The sequence below is a fragment of the Hypanus sabinus genome, chromosome 22 (assembly GCF_030144855.1).
Source record: "Hypanus sabinus isolate sHypSab1 chromosome 22, sHypSab1.hap1, whole genome shotgun sequence".
NCBI classification, from domain to species: domain Eukaryota; kingdom Metazoa; phylum Chordata; class Chondrichthyes; order Myliobatiformes; family Dasyatidae; genus Hypanus; species Hypanus sabinus.
The window spans coordinates 55073706-55096821 of record NC_082727.1 but is presented as its reverse complement, the minus strand read 5'-3'; the positions used below and the strand labels follow the sequence as shown (position 1 = coordinate 55096821).

Genomic DNA, 23116 nt, shown 5'->3' with positions numbered 1-23116 from the left:
AGTAGAATGGGCAAAGAAACGGCAGATACAATACTATGCTGGGAAGTGTATGGTCATGTACTTTCATAGAAGAAATGAAAGGGTTAACTATTTTCTACATGGACAGAAAATACAGGAAACTGAAATTCAGAAATCAGCGGTACAAAGGGACTTGGGAATCCTTGTGCAGGATTCCCTAAAGGTTCATTTGCAGGTTGACTCTGTGGCGAGGAAGGCAAACACTATGTTAGGATTCATTTTAACAGGATTTTATCAGAAAAGCAAGGATATAATGTTGAAACTTTATCAAGCCTGTTGAGGCCTTGATTGGAGTATTGTGAGCAGGTTCAAGCTTCTTATCTTAGATGTGCTGAAACTGGAGAGGGTTCAAAGGAGGTTCACAAAAATGATTCCAGGATTGAATGGCTTATCATATGAAGAGTGTTTGATGGCTCTTGGCCTGTATTCACTAGAATTTAAAAGAATGTGGGGTGACCTCATTGAAACCTATTGAGTGGTGAAAGGCCTTGACAGAGTAGATGTGCAGAGAATGTTTTCTATAGTGGGAGAGTCTAAGATCAGTAGACACATCCTCAGAATAGAGGGGTGTCCTTTTAGAACAGAGTTGAGGAATTTCTTTAGCCAGAGAGTGGTGAATCTGTGAATTCTTTGCCACAGGCAGCTGCGGAGCCAAGTCCTCATGTATGTGTAAGGCAGAGGTTGATAGATTCTTGGTTGATCAGGGCATGAATGGATATGGGAAGAAGGCAGATGATTGGGGCTGACAGGAAATGGTGGAGCAGACTTGATGGGCCAGATGGCCTGATTATGCTCCTATATTTTATGGTCTTATTTACTTGATGATGAGCCTCCAATCAATATGAACTGTATAGCACTGAGATAAACAAAGTATCATCACAATCATCATTATGTGCTGTGTTGTATGACATGGACAATCGTGGTCCCAAGACTATGATTGTTCTTGGCAAATTTTTCTGCGGAAGTGGTTTACCTTTGTCTTCTTCTGGGCAGTGTCCTTACAAGACAGGTGACCTCAGCGCTTGTCAATACTCTTCTGAAATTGCCTGGCTTGCATCAGTTGTCACAAAACCAGGACTTTTGACACGCACCAGCTGCTCATACAACCATCCACCACCTGCTCCCATGGCTTCATGTGACCCTGATTGTGGTGGGGAAGGGGCTATGCAGGTCTACACCTTGCCCAAGGCTGACCTGCAGGTTAGTGGAGTGAAGATGTGCTAAACACCTCCTTTGGTAGAGGTGTATCTCCACAAGTCCCCCCCCGCCCCATCCTGGAAAAAAAGCACCATGTCCTCAAAAAAGCATATGGACTCTTCTGCACTAGTTATGGTTAAATATTATATTGGCATTAATAGGCCTAGGTTAACTCTGCAGTGGAAATTTAGTACTCCTATTTAGGAACGTTCCTTTTTCTGGCATATCAATTTTCATCCCTACTTCTATTAAGAAATGCTGAAAGTGTCTCATGATGACATCTTAAATATAACAATAAGGTTTGGTCAGAGATATCTCTTTTCCTTTTATTTTAATTATTTTAGAAGTAATTAAATTATTGTATTTGCTACTTGTAATATCAGCTATAAACCATTTGGTAGCACTCTTGTCTACAAATCAGATGATGTATGTTTAAGTTCAACTCTAACAACCCAAATATAGTGCGTTCCACTTAAATGGGACACATCAGGACCAGTACATTTTGGCCCAATTAAGTGGCTGATCCAATGAGCTGATGTTTAATGAAAATAGTTAAAAAGCTGTAAAGAAAACCGTGTAACAAATTATGTATTTAAGTGAAATACAGAACCAATTTGAACACTACTAATAGTACTACAGTACTATTAAAATGTGTATTAGTTCCTTATGGTTATTGACAGAGGAATTCATCCAGTGAATGCAATGAGCAAAATGGACATAGATAGCTAGTGCAGATAATGGACTGCCTTCATACAATGCTATAAGTAATTACATCCTCTAAATCTTCTTTTTCACTGTAGCATTCAAGATGATTGTTGATACCTTCCAATTCTTTGTAGTTTCTAACTTGTTCATTTTCATTCCCAGCCATTTCTGGCATTTCCAAGCCTGTATGCTTGAAACTGCAGAGAGCAAAATGGTTCAGAATTGTCTTGCTGCTTATTTCTCGCCAACTATAAGTGACAAAAATCATTACTTTTTGAACACAAATACACACAACTGACACTATTTAAAAATTGTTCACTCAGCACAGTGTAGTATCTAACAGCCACACTGACATTAGTTAAAACCTATTCAGCAACAGTCCCCTGCCCCAATTAAGCTCACAGTGCCCCAAATAAACAAAGGGAAGCCCTGCTATTTTCTCAATTAGTTTCTGTTCTTTAAGAGTTTTCCCAATCAGAATCAAGTTTAGTATCACCAGAAAATGTTGTAAAATTTGTTAACTCTGCAGCTTCAGTACAATGCAACTGTGAATTACGGTAAGTAATTAAATAGTTAAATTAAGTAAGTAGTACAAAAACAGAAATTAAAAAAAGTAGTAAGGTAGGGTCCATGGATTCATTGTCCATTTAGAAATCAAATGGCAGAGGGGAAGAAGCTGTTCCTGAATCATTGAGTGTGTGCCTTTAGGCTTCTGTACCACCTCCCTGATGGTAATAATGAGAAGAAGGTGGAAGTCCTTAATGATGAATGCCGCCTTTTTGTGATCCCACTCCTTGAAGACGTCGTGGATACCACAGAGGCTAGTGCACACGATGGAGCTGCCTGATTTTACAAATCTCTGCAGCTTACTTCGATCCTGTGCTACCCCGTTCCCCCCCCCCCCCATTACCAGACGGTGATACAACCAGTTAGAATGCTCTCCACGGTATATCTGTAGAAATTTATCAGTGTTTTAGGTGACATACCAAATCTCTCAAACTTCTAATGAAATATAGCTGCTGACTTGCCTTCTTTATAGCTGCATCGATATGTTGGGACCAGGTAAGGTCCTCAGATCTTAACACTAAGGAACTTAAAATTGTTCACTCGCTCTACTTCTGAGATTTCAAATACAAAAATCTAGGCTAATACTCCAGTACAGTTTATGTCTGACACCTTCAGTGATACTCTTTATCATAAAACGTCAATTTGAGGTACCAACAGCTGCCCCCTGGTGGAAGTAAAAGGTCTCATGGTTTTTTTGCAGAAAATGAAGAAGTTTTCCCAGCTTTCCAGGGCATGTTTATCCATCAATCAGCATCATTGCAACAGATAATTTTGCCAGTTTCACATTGTTATTTAGAGGACTTGTGGCATGGAAATTAGATGCCTCATTTCCTATTTTATGAATTTATAAGGCAGTATAAATGTAAGCCTTTTCTTATTTCATAGGTTTGCATTTTGTTTATCCTGCTTTTCTTTATGCAGTAATTAATATCCTCACAATCTTACTGCCACATTTTTATTGGAAGATTCATATGTGAACGTAATGTAAAAATGACACTGGGTTTTGTCCTCTTAGGAAGTGGGATCTATGCAGCTATAACTGGCAATGAAGCAGATATTTGTAATATTTTTATCAAATATTACATTACATTATTACATACATTATTTTGCTATTAGCAACAATAAATCCTGTTATATTTTATTCCAAATAGGTAAAAATTATATGTTGTCATTGTAGGTGCGCAACTGTAATGCTGGATAACATAAATACCACGACTGTCTGTCACTTCCATCAAGCTGCTTTGAAGGTAAATTGTTGTTAATTCCCAAAATAATATGATAGTTATTTTAAACATTCTCAACAAATCTCAAACATTGACAATACATTTTGGAAATCATGTACATTGATCCAAATTTTCTTGTAAGAGCACACTAAGTTTGAAAGAGTACAGAGAAAATTTGCTGCCAGAACTTGAGGACTCAAGTTATAGGAAAGGTTGAACAGGTTAGAACTTTACTCCCTGGAGTGTAGGAGAATGAGAGGATATTTGATAGAGGTGTACAATATTATGAGGGGACAGGGTAAATACAAGTGAGCTTTTTCCGCTGAGGTTTGGTAAGAACAGATCAAGAGGTCACAGGGTACCTGAGGGGGCATTCCTTCATTCAGAGGGTGGTGCGAGTGTGGAATGGCCTGCCAGTGTAAGTGGTGGAGGTGGGTTTGAATGCAACATTTCAGAAAAGTTTTATATGTACATGGATGGAAGGGATATAGATGGCTCTGGCACAGGTGTGGGTTAATGGGACTTGGCAGAATTGCAGTTTGGCACAGAGTAGATGGTCTGAAGAGCCTACTTCTGCATTGAAGTGCTCTCTATGACTAATTAGAATAAACTAATTGCACATTTTGATAATTTGCAAGAATATTAATTAATAGAATTCCTATTGCCTTATCACATGTAAATTATGATTAGGAATAGAGATAACTAATGTGACATCTTGCTTCCCTGGACATCATCAAAGTTCAAAGTAAGTGTTATGATTAAAGAACATATATGTCCCCATATACAACCCCATGATTCATTTTCTTGTGGGCATACTCAATAATGCTATAGGATAACAGCCATAACAGAATTAAAGAAAGACTGCCAAATAGGGCTTTCAACTAGAGTGCAGAAGACAACAAACTGTGCAAATACTAAAAGAAATAATGGTAATAATAATAAATAAGCAATAAATTTTGGGAACACGAGATGAAAAGTCCTTGACAGTGAGTCCATTGGTTGCGTGAACATTTCGATGATGAGGCAAATGAAGGTGAATCAAGTTATCCCCTTTGGTTCAAGAGCCTGATGGTTGAGAGGTAATAACTGTTCACAAACCTGGAGGTGTGAGTCCTGAGGCTCCTCTACCTTTGTCCTGATGGCAGCAGCAAGAAGAGAGCATGTCCTAGGTGGTGGGAGTCCCTGATGGTGGATGCAGCTTTCCTACAACAGCATTTCATGTAGATATGCTCAATTTTCATTGGAGCTACACTGTGGCATTTACACTGAACCTACCCGATATTCTGTGGCTGCTCCTCTGAGGTAATAGAAGTTCGCAAATTTGAATGGCAAACTATGCAGAGACATAGAAAAGTACACCACAGAAACAGGCTATTTGGACCATCTAGTCTGTGCCGAACCATTTAAACTGCCTAGTCCCATTGACCTGCACCCAAACTGTAACCCTCTGTACCCTGATACCTATCAGAACTTCTCTTAAATGTTGAAATAGAGCTGGTATGCACCACTTGCAGTGGCAGCTCATTCTACACTCTCATGACACTCCAAGTGAAGAAGTTGCCCCTCATGTTCCCCTTAAACATTTCACCTTTCACCCTTAACCAACAACCTCTAGTTGTAGTCCAGCCAAACACAGTGGAAAATGCCTGCTTGCATTTACCCTATCTATACCCCTCATAATTTTATATACATCAATCAAATCTTCCCTCAATCTTCTACTTTCCAAGGAATAAAACCATAACCTATTCAACCTTTCCTTATAACTCAGTTCCTCCAGTCCCAGCAACATCCTTGTGCATTTTTCCCTGTATTGATGTTGTACTTCTGAATTTACAGTCTGGAAAGGACCAACCTTTCCACACGAAAGAGGGTTTGCATGAAGGAAAAGAATGGGAGAAAATATAGTTGACCTCTTGGTCTTAGATCCATTGTTAGCAGAATGTTTCAATTCATTATTAAAAATATGATAAACTCATCAAAGGAGCAGACACAGAATGTGAAGTAGGTTCAGTGTAAATGCTATGGTGCAAGCTCAGTGTGATTCCAATGTAACATTCACATATTAGTATTGTAACCAGAGTCTAAAATATGATTAGTCAGAGGAGTGTGAAGGAAAAAATTGTGTCTGACTAATTGAAAAGAAGTTCTTGGAAATAATAAAGTGGATGGGGGCAGTAAACACATTGTTTCCAGATTTTCAAAAAAAACATTTTCATTCTAAGCAGCAGGTTATTGCATAAAATAAGGGCTTATGGGATTGAGATTATCTTTTACCACAGATGGACGCTTGGCTGAAGTACTGAAAAAAAGAGAGAAATAAGTGGGTTGGTTTCAAGTTGGCAGATTGTTACATGTCTACTGCCTCAGGGATAATAGGGCCTCAACTATTCAAAATTTAATTTAAAGACGTGGATGAAACCACAGTGTGTAACATATCTAAGTTTGCCAATGCTAGAAATCCAATTCAGAAAGTGAACCATAAGAGAAATGGAAAAGGCCTGCAATAGATATCATCAAAGGACTGAATACATCAGCAAGTTGAGCAGTGTTGCAGGAACAACCTTGTACTTAACATCAGTAAGACCAGATTGTAGACTTTAGAAAGGGTAAAACGAGGGAACACACACCAGGAAAGGGTGAGCAATTTCAAGTTTCTGCATGTCAACATTTCTGAGGATCTATCCTGAGCCCTATGTATCACTTTGGCGACAAAAGAGGCATTGCCACAGTTATCTTTAATTCAGAGTTTGAGGAGATTAGGTATGTCACCAAAGATATTCTCAAATTTCCACAGATATACCATGGAGAGCATTCCAACTGGCTGCATCACCATCTGATATGATGAGAAGGAAACCGATGGAGTACAATTGGGCAACACAGTAGTATAGCAGCTAGAACAACACTTTATAGCGGCTAGAACAACACCTTATAGCACAGGGGATTTGGGTTCAATTCCAGCCACTGTCTGTAAGGAGTATGTGCATTCTCCCCATGACTGCATGGGTTTCCTCTGGGTGCTCTGGTTTCCCCTCACAGTCCAAAGATGTACCAGTTGGTAGGTTAATAGGTCATTGTAAATTGTCTTGTGATTAGGTTAGGATTAAATTGGGAGTTGCTGGGACGCATGGCTTAAAGTGCCAAAAAGGTCTCTTTCATGTTGCATCTCAGTAAATAAAATTAATAATATACATTATGAGAGATTTTAGTAGAGAGAATGGAAAGCTGCCTACATTTGAAAAACTGAAAAAGAAACAATTCAGCTAATTAGATCTTTAATTTTTTTTTGAACTGTGTAAATAACTGTTAAGGTCAGCACTTATTGCCGACATCGTAAATAACTTGAGAAATTGGGATTCAGTTACCTTCTTGGAACTGCAGTTCTTTTGGTGATGGCAGGAGATTCCACATTTTCCCTCTGGGTTTACTCCCCATGACCCGGTGAGTGTGTACAGGTATAGCCACAGTGCAGCAGAGGTTTGTGATAAGAGTTGTCCTTCTCTCAGAAGAACTGCCAACCATGGCTGACAAGCCCCATCTCTCTGAAACAACAGGTTTTAAGGCACTAGCCTTTGCCCCTTCTCCTGTCATAGAAATGGTTTCACCAGGCTTAGTAGCTAAACCACATGTGAAGGCCAGGAGCTGGTCTTGGTTATCAGAGGCTATTTGAGGCATATACCATTGAGAGCATTTAACTAGTGGGAGCTTGTCCACATTACCTCCCCTGGCTATAACAACCTTAAGGACTGGAATATATTATAGATAATGCACCCACAGTTTCTTTCTAGCCATTGGTGGAGAGACGGAGTGTTTATGCTATTTGATTGGTGAACCAGTCCAGTGCTTGTGACTTGTGCTGGATGCTGATGAACTTCTAAAGTGTTGTTTGAGCTGCTCTTATCCAAGCAAATTGGAAGTATTTCATTGTACCTTGTAAATGGTGGAAAGGCTTTGGGATATCAGGAAGCAAGTCACTCACCACAAGCTGAGGAAGCAGCTGTTTAGGACTAATATGAGATGAAATTATCACAACTAAATTGTCACTGGAATTCTTTACTTGGATGCTCAGTTATTTCATATATTCAAGGCTATAATTCATAAAGTCTTATATAGAAAGTAATTGAAAGAGTGACATAAAACCCTAAGAAGAACTGGAGAGCAGTAGTAAATAGATATAGAGGCACAGAATCACCTATGATCTTATCAAGTTCAAAGAAGCACCCTGCTTCCATTTATATGTTATCAGGCCAATGATTCATAAACTTGATAGTTTAGCTATTGCATCAAATACATATTAAATACTACATTTGAGACACAAGAACCTGTGAGGGCCTCATTTCATTGCCCTCCAGCAGAATGCCACTCTAACAAATCCTGTATTTTTCCCCTATATGGTTCCAGTCTCTGAACTAATTTTGAAGACAGTACATAGTGTATGTTTCTTTGATTTCTTCCTTTCTGTATTCTTCCTTATTTAATTCCTTGAAGGAATTAAGGGGATGGTAATTCTTGCCATTGCTACTACTATAACATCACCATAGATGATCAAGAGTGATGAAACAACATGAAACTTTAAGTTATGATAAATTTTGGTTCATAATAATTATTTATATGTGATGAAGCTTGAGTGGCCTCATAGCTGCAGGCAGCATTTCTTCTTCAGTGCTGTGACTCAGCAATTGGCACTCCCTTCAAGATCATTGCCTCATCATGGGCATGGATAATATACAGCTGCGTTTATTCTAATCCAGTAAGAATTTGCTAGTTTCTATTATGTTTTATCCTGGATTTAAACATTTATGGTTGTGAATGAATGTGTTTGTCAGGAAGTGTAGAGGAGGCTTGACCAAATGCAGAGCAGTGGAGAGGATTTAGCGGTGAGGCATCACTAATAATAAACTGCAAAATAACAAGTCACAAGGAGCCACAAAACAAGAGAGAATGGATACTTAACCTGACTAGGCAACAAGTAACTGAAGGCTTAGGAGCAACTGGTTGCGGCTGGCTTGTTCCCATGAATGAAAAAGGATTTTGGATGAGAGCTGGGTTTAAATTGACTGCAGGTGATGAATTGGAAACGAGTGGAGGGTTGACTCCTGTTAGGTAGGTGGAGACTGGGAGGTGCCTGTTTATGCAGGCCTTACAATATTAGAAAATGTATTGCATGTGTAATACTTAACATCATTTAAGAGCTGAAACTGGATCCAAGATATGAATAGTCCCATGAAGAATACAAAATATAGATTCTGTGAAATAATTATTCTATCCTTTTAGTAAGTCCTCTTGGTAGCCTAGATCTGTTTTGTAATTGAAGAGGGTGTGGAAGGCTGTGTGAGGGGTTTCAGGTCACACTAAGTTCTCTAGATAATCAATGGATTCAATTGGGGCATCATCTTTTGTTACTGTATTAAGGGACCCGTCATAAAAACACAACAATCCTATTTATGAGTTAAATTTAACAAAAAAAATCTGTTTACAAGGAAAATTTTCATTTCAATTTCTTAATTGCTTTCCAAATGATGTGTTTTGCTTCCAGGCAGAACAGATCCTCCATGACATTACTTTGAATTAACTTGTTGATTTGTTATTTCTGATTCAGTATAACCAAGAGAAACTGAGACAAGCCTGTGAAAGATGGTTGGAGTTAAATCTTATTGTGCAATTAAGATACGAGACCACTCTGCGAGATTTACAAATGGAAGTACTGCAAAAAACTTTATTCTCACCAAGGTTAGTTGACTGTTATGTTTGCTGTGTGAAGTTACATTTTAGAAACGTAGAAAACCTACAGCACTATATAGGCCCTTTGGCCCACAAAGTTGTGCCGAACATGTCCCTTCCTTAGAAATTACTAGGCTTACCCATAGCCCTCTGTTTTTCTAAGCTCCATGTACCTATTCAAAAGTCTCTTAAAAGACCCTATCATATCCGCCTCCACCACCGTTGCCAGCAGCCCATTCCACGCACTCACCACTCTCTGAGTAAAAAATTTACCCCTGACATCTCCTCTGTACCTACTGCCCAGCACCTTAACACAAGAGGACACCTTACTGTCCTCTTGTGGCAACCATTTAAAATCCTGGGGAAAAGCCTCTGACTATCCACATGACCAATGCCTCTCACCATCTTATACACCTCTATCAGGTCACCTCTCATCCTCCATCATTCCAAGAAGAAAAGGCCGAGTTCACTCAACCTATTCTCATAAGGCATGCTCCCCAATCCAGGCAACATTCCTGTAAATCTCTTCTGCACACTTTCTATGGCTTCCACATCCTTCCTGCAGTGAGGCAACCAGAACTGAGCACAGTACTCCAAGTGGGGTCTGACCAGGGTCCTATACAGCTGCAACATTACCTCTCAGCTCTTAAACAATTCCACGATTGATGAAGGCCAATGCACCATATGCCTTCTTAACCACAGAGTCAACCTGCACAGCTGCTTTGAGCGTCCTATGGACTTGGACCCCAAGATCCCTCTGATCCTCCACACTGCCAAGAGTCTTACCATTAATACTATATTCTGCCATCATATTTGACCTACCAAAATGAACCACCTCACACTTATCTGGATTGAACTCCATCTGCCACTTATCAGCCCAGTTTTGCATCCTATCAATGTCCCACTGTAACGTTTGACAACCCTCCACACTATCCACTACAGCCTTTGTACACCACAGTTCCTGTACCCTACCATAACTTTCCTGTCTCATTGGAACGTACCTGTGCAGAACTCCACACAAATATCCCCTGAACATTTGCCACATTTCTTCCGTACTTTTCCCTGAGAACATCTGTTCCCAGTTTAAGCTTCCAAGTTCCTGCCTGATATCCTCGTAATTCCCCTTACTCCAATTAAATGCTTTTCTAACTTGTCTGTTCCTATCTCTCTCCAATGCTATTGTAAAGGAGATAGAATTATGATCACTATCTCCCAAATGCTCTCCCACTGAGAGATCTGACACCTGACCAGATTCATTTCCCAATACCAAATCAAGTACAGTCTCTCATCTTCTAGGCTTATCTACATATTGTGTCAAGAAACCTTCCTGAACACATGTAACAATCTCCACCCCATCTAAACCCCTTGCTCTGGGGAGATGCCAATCAATATTTGGGAAATTAAAATCTCCCATCACGACAGCTCTGTTATTATTGCATCTTTCCAGGATCTGTTTCCCTATCTGCTCTTCGATATCCCTGTTACTATAGGGTGGCCTATAAAAAACACCCAGTAGAGTTATTGACCCCTTCCTGTTCCTAACCTCCACCCACAGAGACTCCATAGACAATCCCTCCATGACATCCTCCTTTTCTGCAGCCGTGACTCTATCTCTGATCAACAGTGCCACAGCCCCCACCTCTTGCCTCCCTTTCTGAAACATCTAAAACCCAACACTTGAAGTAACCGTTCCTGTCCCTGAGCCATCCAAGTCTCTGTGATGGCCACCACATCATAGCTCCAAGCACTGATCCACACTCTAAGCTCATCCACTTTGTTCACAATACTCCTTGCGTTAAAATAGACACATCTCAAACTGTCAGTCTGAGTGCTTCCCTTCTCTATCACCTGCCTATCCTTCCTTACACACTGTCTCCAAGCTTTCTCTATTTGTGAGCCAACCGCATTTTCCCCAGTCTCTTCATTTCAGTTCCCATGCCCAACAATTCTAGTTTAAACTCTTCCCAGTAGCCTTAGCAAACCTGCCCACCAGGCTATTGATCCTCCTGGGATTCAAGTGCAACCCATCCTCTTTGTACAGGTTACACCTGCCCCAAATGTGGTCCCAATGATCCAAAAATCTGAATCCCTGCCCCCTGCTCCAATCGTTCAGCCATGCATTTATCCTCCACCTTATTCTATTCCTATACCCACTGTCATGTGGCGCATTTATATTTAATAAATTCACTCCTGAATTTGCTGATTTGCTGCAAGCTGCTCAGATACAATGTAGACCATCCTGAACACATCCTCTCCAGAAACCACAATAAAACTATAATCACTGGTTGAATTTTTTGGATCTAACCTTGAATGTTCTAGGATTTGAGAATCACGAACTATTCACTGAAATGAACATCAAGTGCTCCATAAACTGGAGTCTGTCTTAACAACCAATATAAGTTGAGTTCAGGTATGAGCTTGCACTTGTCTGTGCCAGATGCTGAAGATAATGAATGCCACTCCTTGTTCCTTTTACCCTAGGTTGTCATATTGAATGTATCCTGTCTTGACATCTATTATAATTTGAGTTCTCATGCATCATTGGAGGTGTTCCTATATTAGCATTTTTGCCTGCCTGCCTTCTCATTGTAATCCTGTTCTTTTTCCATGGAGGTCAACTTTTGAGAATAATGGTGACCATGATCACGTGGTAATCATTGGGTTTCTATCCTATAGAATTGATTGTGTCCAATAGGATTGTATCTATTTCATGCTGTAAATTTCAGTTGAGGGCCATTAATACCCCAGACTTTCAACTGATGATTACTGTCTGCATTTTGATAAGTTTTATGTTCTGAAAGGGGGATGGGATTTCTATCTGACAACATGACACTGGGTACATACAGTGTTTCTTTTTACTAGGGTCAGAAATAATTTTTTTACATGGGACATCGTCAACTAATATTCTCACTTCTAAGAGAGACCTTCTGCAGTAAAAGAAAACTCAGAAAGGCCGCAGCTCCAGCAAAATAAAAACAATGATGTCAAAGTCCAGATACAAAATCTTTTTAAGTTTCATTCTATTTTTGCCCAATGATTCCTGCTGTTTTGTGTGTGGGTGTTGTGCAAGCACAAAAGATACAAGCTCAGATGCTGGGGACTGCTGGTGCATCATCATGTGCCATGTCATATGATGTGGGCGATCATAGTCTTCATGACCATGATTGTTCTTGTCAAATTTTTCTACAAAATTAGTTTGCCATTGCCTTCTTCTGGGTAGTTGACCTCAGCCATTATCAGTACTCTTCAGAGACTGTCTGCCCGGTGTCAGGGAAACTACCAGGACTTGTGATATCAAAGTTCTAAGTAAAATTTATTATTGAAGTACATACCTGTCAGTACAAACAACCCTGAGATTCTTTATCTGCAGGCATACTTAGCAAATCTATAGAACAGTACCTGTAAACATCAGGAACTGTTAACTGTAAACAAACTGTGCAAATGCAGATATAAATGAATAGCAATAAATAACACACCTGAAATAATGATATAACAGAGTCCTTAATTGGGTGTAGCTATCCCTTTTGCTCAAGAGCCTGATGGTTGAGGGGCAGTAACTGTTCTTGAACCTGGTGGTGCAAGTCCTGAGGCAACTGTACCTTCTACTTGATGGCAGCAGTGAGAAAAAATATGGCCTGGGTGGTGAGGATCTTTGATGATTAATGTTGCTTTTCTACAGCAACATTTCATGTAGATGTGTTCAATGGTTCAGAGGGTTTTACCCATGTTGTACTGGCCGAATCCACTACCTTTTGCAGGATTTTCCGTTAAAGGCATTGGTGTTCCCATATCAGGCCCTAACGGAGGCCAGTCAGCACACTTTCCACCACATATCTATGGACTTTTGCCAAGGTTATTGATGACATGCCGAACCTCTGCAGACTCCTGAGGAAGTAGAGGCGCTGTCATGCTTTGTTCACAATAATATTTATTTAATAGATCCAGGACAGGTCATCTCAAATAGTGACATCCAGGAATTTAAAGTTACTGACACTCTTCACTAGCTCATGGACATCTGGTTTCCCTCTCCTGAAGTCTAGAATAATTTCCTTTGTCTTATTGACATTGAGTGAGAGGTTGTTGTTACTAGACCACTTAGTCAAGATTTCAATCTCCTCCTGTACGCTAATTCACCACCCCCTTTGACACAGCCCGCCACAGTGGTGTCATCAGTAAATTTGTACTTAGCCACAGAGTCATAGGTGTAAAGCGAGTAGATCGGGGGCTAAACACACATCCCTGGGCTGATCCTGTGTTAATGGAGATTGTGGGGGAGATGTTTTTACCAAACCAAACTGACTGAGGTCTACAAATCCAGGATCTAATTGCACAAGGTGGTATTGTGGCCCAGGCCTTGGACTCTACTGATTAGCTTTGAAGGGATGATGGTGTTAAATGCTGAGCTGTAATCAACAAAGAGCATCCTGATGTGTGCATCTTTGCTGTCTAGATCAGGGTTGTGTGAAGAACTAATGAGATAGCATCTGCTGTAGATCTGTTGCTTCAGTAGACGAAGTGGATCAAAGTCACCATTCAGACAGGAGCTGGTCTGCTTCAACACCAGCCTCTCAAATCACTTAATCACTGGATGTAAGTGCCACTGGGTGATAGTCATTTAGACAAGTTACCACGCTCTTCTTGGGCACTGGTACGATTGAAGCCTGCTTGAAGCAGGAGAGTACCACACACTGCCAAAGCGAGAGGTTGAAGATGGCTGTGAATACAGCAGCTGGTTGGTCGACATGGGTTTTCAGTACTCGGCCAGGTGCTCCATCCAGACTGGATGATTTCCTTGGATTCATTCTCTTCAAGGCAGCCCACACATCATCTTCAGATACTGAGACCATAGGATCATCAGGAGTCATGGGGATGCGGGTTGGTTAGAACGTGATTGGAGAGAGTATCCTGAGCATGTGTAGAAATGATAGAAAGATCTGGAAGCATGGCGCTGTAAGACACGTGTGGTTGTTGTTAAATAAAAGTTCCATTTCTTCCAGAATATGGTCCGTTATTAGAAACCCACAGTATGTATTAATATAAAGAACACAACAGTTCCTCTCTTTACCTCTTGTAGCATTCCTGATCTGCCTCTCAGCAGGTTCTGGATTTCATTGTTCATCCAGGACTTCTGACTGGGGAAAACCCTGAATGATTTTGTGGGGCCACACTCATCCACAGCTGTTTTGATAAAGTCTACAACAACCCTGGTGTTACAGGTCCTCAGATGAGTTTTTGAAAACAGCCCAGCTTCCCCAGCTGCTCATATGACCATCCACCACCATCTCCCGTGGCTTCAAGTGACCCTGATTGGGGCTACACCTTGCCCAAAGGTGACCTGCAGGCTAGCACATGGAAGGAGCACTGTACACCTCCTTTGGTAGAGATGTATTTCCACTCCACCACTCAATGGTGCATACCAATATTAACACTGAGAATATAGACCACTGAGAATTTCGCACCAATGAAGAAAATGAATGGTCAATGTTTCATGTTGAGATCCCTCATCTGGACAGAAAGATAGAGGAGAGAGAGCCAGTTTAAAAAGGTGGAGCAAGAGCTGGCAGACTATAGATGGATGCAGGTGAGGCAAGGCAAGAGGCAGATGGAAGACGAAAGAATAGAATTTGTGTCAGAGGCTGGAAGGTGATTGTTGGAAGCATCAATCTGATGGAAAGGAAGGCGGAGCATAGAGCCAAATAAGGGAGGTAGGGTGGACAAATGGGAACAGTAGAGGGAGAGGGTCCAGTATGAGGAGTGTGCAGATGATGGGCAATAGTGTGGCTAGAAAAGGATAAAGAAACAATTATGGAGGGGGAAAGTGGAAAATTCAATGTTTGTGCCATCAGTTTGTCAATTCCCCAGGTAGAATATGAGGTGCTGTTCATCTAGTTTGTGTTTAGCCTCTCCCTGGCAGTGGATAAAGCTGAGGACACACAAGTAGGGATTGGGAGAAGAATTAAAATTATTAACAAATGGGAGCGCCAGAAGGCATGATGAATGGAACACAAATGCTTGGCAAAGTGGTCATCTAGTCTGCACTGGCTTCACTGATATAGAGGAGACCTCATCAAGAGCACTTAATGGAATAAATAGGTTTGTAGGAGATGCCTGTGAATCGCTGCCTCATCTGAAAGGATGTTTTAGAGCCCAGGAGGTGTTTGAGTGTAGAATAGAATACAATTTCAAATGGATTTTTCTTAAAAAAAACATGGACCCGGGATTTATCAGAGCAATGTGCATAAGTTTAATGTACAAGAAAGGAATTTTAAAGGGATTTGAAGGGTAGGGTTTTTACACAGGAAGTGGTTAATGTCTGGAATGGGAGGAATGGAGTATCAGATACAATCACAATGCTTAACAGATACTTCAACAGGAACTTGTCTCGGCAAGACATAGAAGGATTTAGAACTAATGTGTGTTAGTGTAGATGGGCATTAAGGTCAGCATGGATGTAATGGGCCAAATGGCCTGGCCCTGTGCTGTACAACTCTGACTCTATGCCATCTGATAACTCTTATACTTTGTATCATTGAAGGAATGATATCCACTTTCTGGATTTTGGCCCACATTGACAAATCATTCGATTAAAGTGTAAAATTGAAACAGGAATCTGCTGTCAATGAGTTGATTCATGCCTTCCTTACAGATCATACAATTACATTTTGCTTTTAGTTATCATGATACTTTATCTTGAAGCTTACATTATGCTGTTCTGGTTTTGCAGATTGTTTACTTTTACTGAATACCACATACTACAAACTGTCCTCATCTGGGTTTTCCTTCAGGTGAATACCGAGGTACGGTTAATGCCGTCGTACGATACAGTCATAGCCTATTTTATCAGGTGATTATCTTACTAGTCTGTTTCATAAAAACAATAGCTAGCAGTTTTAAGTACAAGTCTCTGGATGATGAATATTTCTCTTCAATTTTTTAAGTAGTGCAAAAATATTGTTTGCCATCACTGGCATATGTCATAGAAGAGTGTGTATATATGTGTGTGTGTGTGTGTGTGTGTGTGTGTGTGTGTGTGTGTGTGTGTGTATATATATATATATATATATATATATATATATATATATATATATATATATATATATATATATATATGTAAAATGAAATAAAATAAAATACATAGTGCAAAACAAGAGGAAAAATAGTGATGTAGATTTCTTGGGTTCACTGTCCATTCAGAAATCTGAAACGTTGAGTGTGTGTCTTCAGGCTTCTGTACCTCCTTCCTGATGGTAGCAGAAAGAAGAGGGCATGTCCTTAATGATGGATGCTGCCTTCCTGATCCATCGCCTTTTGAAGCTGTCCTTGATGCGGGGGAGGATAGTGCCCATGAAGGAGTCGGCTGAGCTTACAACTTTCAGCAGCTTTTTTCCAACCTTCATACCAGACAGAAATGCAGCCATCTAGAATGCTCTCCGTGGTGTCTCTGTAGAAATTTCCATGTGTCATTGGTGACGTACCAAGTCTCCTCTGCTGCTGTCATGCCTCAATTTTGCATCAATATGTTGGGCCAAGAATAGATCTGCAGAGATGTTGACAGGCAGGAACTGGGAACTGCTCACCCTTTTCGCTACTGAACCCTCTAGGACTGGTGTGCTAGAGCTCGCCACCCCCTTCCTGAAGCCCACAATCAATTCCTTGGTCTTACAGATGTTGAGTGAAAGGTTGTTGATGCAATACTGTTCAACCAGCCTCTCTCTCAATCTTCCTTGACACCACCTGAAATACTGCCAAGGATAGTTTATTTGTTGATAAACAGCATGAAATATGCCTTTTGAGCCAAGCCACCCAGCAATCCCCCAATTTAGTCTTAACCTAATCACAGGAGAATTTGCAGTGATTAATGAACCTACCAGCTGATACATCTGTGGGAGGAAACCAGAGCACCTAGAGGGAATCCCTGTGGTCATGGGCGGAAGGCACAAACTCCTTGAAGGCAACAGTGGAAATTGAACCCAGGTGCTGGTACTGTAAAGCATGGTGCTAACTACCACAGTACCTTGCCGCCCCAATAATTGTGTCAATTATAGTTAGCATTTGAGCTACTGCACTCTTCTCAACCTAAAATTACAATAAGCACCAGCAGCACTACAAACACCAGAAAATCTGAAGATGCTGGAAATCCAAGGCAACACACTCAAAATGCTGGGGGAAATACTCCATCTAGGAAAGGAGTAAACCGTCAACATTTTGGTCCAAGGCCCTTCATTAGGACTGGGAAAAAAGATGAGGTCAGAATAAGAAGGTGAGGGGAGGGGAGGAAGCAGTACAAGGTGGTAGGTGATAGGTGGAATCGACCAAGTGGGAGGGGTGAAGTAAAAAGCTGGGAAGTTGATTGTTGAAAGAAATCAAGGGCTGGAGGAGGAGGAATCTGATAGGAGAGGGTGGAAGACCATGAAAGAAAGGGAAGGAGGAGTACCAGAGGGGGGTGATAAGCAGGTAAAGAAAAAGGTGAGAAAGGGAAACAGGAATGGTGAAGGAGACAATTTTTTTGCAAATGGGAGTTTTTTTTATGTAATGCCCTGGTTAAGATTTCTACTGCTATGCTGTGCGGTAGTTTATATTAGGAGCTTTCTGTAAAACTGCAGGAAAGTGTGCTTTGGCTTTGGCTAAGATAAGGACCCATCTTGTCCAATGTAGGAATGTGTGTCAGCCAAGCAGGATTGTGGGGTGTGAGAGAAGGTTCTAGAGAGCAGGGGGAAGAGTTTTCTGAAGTACAGTAATCTGGTTTGGGGTCTTTTGGCGAGAGCTATGGAGTGGGGCACAAGGGAAGATGCTGCAGACTGCCATTGGACGGAGAGTCCCCATTGCATGAAATGCTTTGTGCAGATGAATGGCTCCAAGGAAGAAGGGCCGATACTCCTGAGTGACCCAGTTAAGTCGAGATAGTCTTTGATGGGGGTTCAGAATGCGGTCGGTGCTTTCCTGCAGACCGTGGGTCCAATGCGTGAGTAAAGAGTTACACCTCTGACTACTCCAGTATGAGCTCCAACATATATGTGCACATTGGGCTGGTTTAACTGTAATGAGCCCTCTTACTTTTCAGTTCTTTTTCTGTTACTGTTTGTTAAAGTCGAAAATTTCGTAAATATACTTTGTCAATCATTTTATGCTGATGTACAAATGGATGGTACATGGAGCTTAGAAAAATAGAGGGCTATGGGTAACCCTAGGTAATTTCTAAACTAAGTACATGTTTGGCACAGCATTGTGGGCCAAAGGGCCTGTATTATGCTGTAGGTTTTCTATGTTTCTACAATCTGTTATTTCTGGACTACTGACAACAAGTGTATGGGCAGTACTGTACTTAGACAGCGTTTGCTCAAGTTGAGGTTCCTTTCATCGGAACATTATGACATTCCTGTTTGGTTGAACCCCAAATCATGACCAACCCTAGATGTATGTTGTTTATGAAAGGTGGCCTTCTCACCGCTGAGTCACATGGCTGGTAGCAGAGTTAGCTCACAAGCCAAGTCTTATACAAGCCCCTATGAGAAGGTTACATATATATTTTTAATAGTTTTTGCTTTGGATGCCAACAATGTTGACATGTAATGACAATATTAACTGTGAGGTTAAAAATATTCTGTTTAAAGAATTTTGTGCTGTGAGTTGCTAGAAGTGTGAGTGAATAATGGTATTGTGAGATCAGTGGTACATCTGTGACCTTCATGAACAATGGAATAATAGGTTTTCCACTTAACTAATAAGATTTAAGCATAGGGAATGATCATGGGACCAATAGTCAGGAAAGTAAGAGAGGTCTACAACCTAGAAATTGATCCCTGGTCAATATTGCTTCATCCAATATGTAGTAAGAACGATACATTCAACACTACTTCTTAATTCACTGCTACCAAGATTCAGAAGCAGAATAACACTTTATAAAGTTATGAGGGACATAGACAGGGTAATTTTTTAGGGGAGTCTAAAATCAGAGGGTTTATGCTAAAACAAGTTAGGCTGAAAGCCCTGTTTCCATGATGTACAGCTCTCTGATTCATTGCTACACCAGGCTTTATCAAGGATGAACCCATGTGTGTTGTTAGAATGCAATAACAAAGAGAAAGAAATGTTTTCAAAAATCTTTATAATATTTCAAAGAGTGGCACAGATTTCCATGAATCTAAGCAACGTACACAAAATGCTGGAGGCACTCAGCAGGCCGGTAATGCCCTCCACCTCCCCCCCCCCCACCCCACCATTCCATATCCCCTTTCCCTCTCATTTCCCTTCTGTTCATCACCTCCCTCTGGTGATCATCCCCACTTTTCTTTCTTTCATGGCCTTCTGTCCTCTTCTATCAGACTCTCCCTTCTCAAGCCCTGTATCTTTTTCACCAATCAACTTTCCAGCTCTTTTCTTCATACCCCCCCGCTTCAGGTTTCACCTGTCACCTTGTGTTTCTCTCCCATCCCCACACCTTTCAAATCTACTCCTCAGCGTTTTTCCATAGATGCTGTCTGATCTGCTGAGTTCCTCCAGTGTTTTGTGTGTGTTGCTTGGGTTTCCAGCATCTGCAGATTTTCTCATGTTTGTTTTCAGGAATCTAAGTGTATTTAGTTTTTTAACAAAAGGAAAAGAATTCTAACAATATTTTACAAACAATAGGAAAAGGATTTAATAACTTCAACAGAGAGATTGTGTAGTGTTAAAGGAACATAAATCTCAACAATAGAAATTCTTGGTGCAATAAAGTTCCAATTCTATGTCGTACCTTTGATTTGTCTAATACAAACTTTTGTTAAAAATTGATGCAAACTGCTTTTTCACAAGATTATGACAAATTTTCCAACAATTTGTAACTCGTGGGATAGCTTTCTGTCATCACAATTTGCTAATGATTTTCCCATTTAGAATGTGCATTTAATGTTTATATTCTTGTAGCATATTTTGATGAAAAAGTTGTTTTAAAGCACTACACTCATCTAAAAGGAAAGTAATTTATTGCTTCCCAGTATTCTTTAAAAATGAATGGAATGTATTGATAAATAGTTTTCCTGACACTTGCACATTTATCTTGACATGTTGATATTAAATAATCCTTCTGTTAAGATTACTATGGCAGATTTGATGAGGAGTGTTGGAATCATACAATTTTGGCATAAAGAAGGACCCCATTCAGTGTGCAACATGTCCATACCATCTGGGTAAAATGCTTTTTAATCTAATCCCACTTCTTGGATATTGGCCCATATTCTTTTGGGTTGTGGCTTTAGGCCCTCTTCAATATCTGTCCCCTATATCTCTTATACTTTTATATAAATTGTTGATTAACAAGTCTGAAGTTAGCTTTGGTTTTAAATTGTTCTCCTGATTTTCATCCATTCACTTCTGCAAAGAGACAATTCTCAAAGCAATCAGGGCTTTATACTTGTTCTGCTTTATTGTTTCTATCTACCCAAAATTTTGCAAAAACTAGACATCAGAAGCTATTATTAATGAAGTTTCAGAAGTTTCTTCCCAAAAAAAACTTATGTGGAAGTTTACTTTATGTTGTCTTGCCATTCAGTTAGAATCAGAATTCTTTTAATTTACTCTTTACTTCCCATTGAGGAAGTAATATTTTCATAGAGCAGGAAATCTAACCATATTCACTTAAATGTCTTTTATTCCTTTAGTTTACGTGAGATGAAAGTCTACGTAGATAAGGACATTCATTTGAAGTATTCTGGATTGTTTCAGACCATCCGTTTTCATGGAATAACACAAAGTAAGCAAGCTCTCTAAATCACTGATCTATGCTGTTATGTTCATTATTGTAGAAATGTTACCTTTTAATTCAAACCAAAGCCATGCTTTAGAAATATTGAGGGTTTTTGTTCAATTATGATGATTTTATTACCTCCATATTCTGAAGTCAATTGTCTTATCCCACTCTTCACTATTACAGTATCTTGAATTGTTTCTTTAAGCTTTAAGAAAATGTGTGTATCTGCTAAAATACATGCTTCAGAATGCTAGTTGCAATATTTGGTGTCAGATGGATTTTAAAGTTTCTACAGCCTTAGTACATCATCCATCTTGAATTTTAAGATAATTTGGATTCCTATATTGTACACAATAGCAACAACAACATGCAGTGAAATTCTCTTCTGAAATCCTGATGGTTTGGAATTTGGTTCACTCTTTAGAGTAGGGGTTCCCAACCTGGGGTCCATGGACCCCTTGGTTAATAGTACAGCTCCATTGATAAAGATGTTTGGGAACCCCTGGTCTAGAGCATGAAGGTTTGTGTAGAACCTGAGCCAGGGCCAGCAAAACAGGAACATGGTAATGTATACTGAGGTCTAGAGTGCCTGTAGGATTTGGCTCATTATGTTGCATCAAATTCTTTGTCAAAAAGCTAGTTTAAAATGTCAGTTAAACATGGACACTTTTCATTTTCTTGCTTGACTTCTGTGAGAATTCATCAGTGTGTTTGGCAAATTGATGGCATCACATCATTGAAGACTACATAATCTGGACTAATTATATAATACCTCAAATGTCATCATGTATCTCACTTGGGTATCTACTGCCAATATTCACTTGTGTTCAGTCATGACTAGATTCATAAAGTTTCTATTTTCCACTTGCTATTATTCTTAACTTTCTATTTTCCTCCTTTTATGTCTTGAAAATTTATACTTTACTTTCTTTCCAAGAGCTTTTCCTGAATTAGAAACATAGAAAAACCTACAGCACAATACAGGCCCTTCGACACACAAAGTTGTGCCGAACATGTTCCTACCTTAGAACTACCTAGGCTTTACCCATAGCCCTCTATTTTTCTAAGCGCCATGTTGCCATCCAGGAGTCTCTTAAAAGACCCTATCATTTCCACTTCCATCACTGCCGCCAGCAGCCCATTCCACACACTCACCACTCTCTGCCTAAAAAACTTACCCCTGATGTCTCCTCTGTACCTTCCAAACACCTTAAAACTATGCCCTCTCGTGCTAGCCATTTTAGCCTTGGGGAAAAGCCTCTGACTATCCACATGATCAATGCCTCATTATCTTGAACCCCTCTGAATAATTCTTGTTCCTTATTCTTCAATTCCCCCTTGCAAGTTTCAAACTCCTTTCTTTGTTACTTAGCAGCTATTATTCTGTTCCATTTGTCAAATATTTGCTGAAAGTTTTATGGCTTATGGTTCTGATTCATATCTTATTGGGGAGAAGATACGAGATTGGGGCTAAGAAGGAAAATGGATCAGCCATTATGAAATGGCAGAGCAGACTCGATGGGCCAAGTGGCCTAACTCTGATCCTATATCTATAGTCTTACACCTTTTTTTATTTTTGCATCCTGTGGATGTTGAGGTTGTGAAAGGATATACATAAATCTGAGGTGGTTTATTTTTCATTGTGTCCCCATGAGGAAGTGATCTCCCTTGAGTTATCAGGTAACATGGTTTTCTTTGCTTGGGGTCTTGCCGCTTACCTATTTACCTGCTGCTTATTCTACCAATGTTTACCAATATCCTCATATCTCCTGCGGTCAAGTTTTATCTTTAAAACCGAGATTTTACAGAACATTCAAGATATGAATCTGAACCATAAAGCTTTCAGCAAATATATGACAAGTCAAGGAAACAGAGGTAAATGATACAGGGCTTGGGCACACTTAGAATAGACCTAGCTTGGTTAAAGTCAAGTTGCCAGGATTTCTAAATGTAGCAGAGCGAT

The 23116-nt window shown here is 40.1% G+C and overlaps 1 protein-coding gene across 1 annotated transcript in view; it reads left to right on the top strand.

Moving 5' to 3' along the window:
- btbd16 (BTB (POZ) domain containing 16) overlaps positions 1-23116 on the top strand; it is a 116087-nt gene that overhangs the window by 36599 nt on the left and 56372 nt on the right. Inside the window, exons 8-11 of the mRNA XM_059947775.1 lie at positions 3665-3734; positions 9307-9437; positions 16153-16272; positions 21065-21156. Of these exons, the coding sequence (XP_059803758.1) occupies positions 3665-3734; positions 9307-9437; positions 16153-16272; positions 21065-21156 (413 nt within the window). The remainder of the gene's footprint in view (positions 1-3664; positions 3735-9306; positions 9438-16152; positions 16273-21064; positions 21157-23116) is intronic.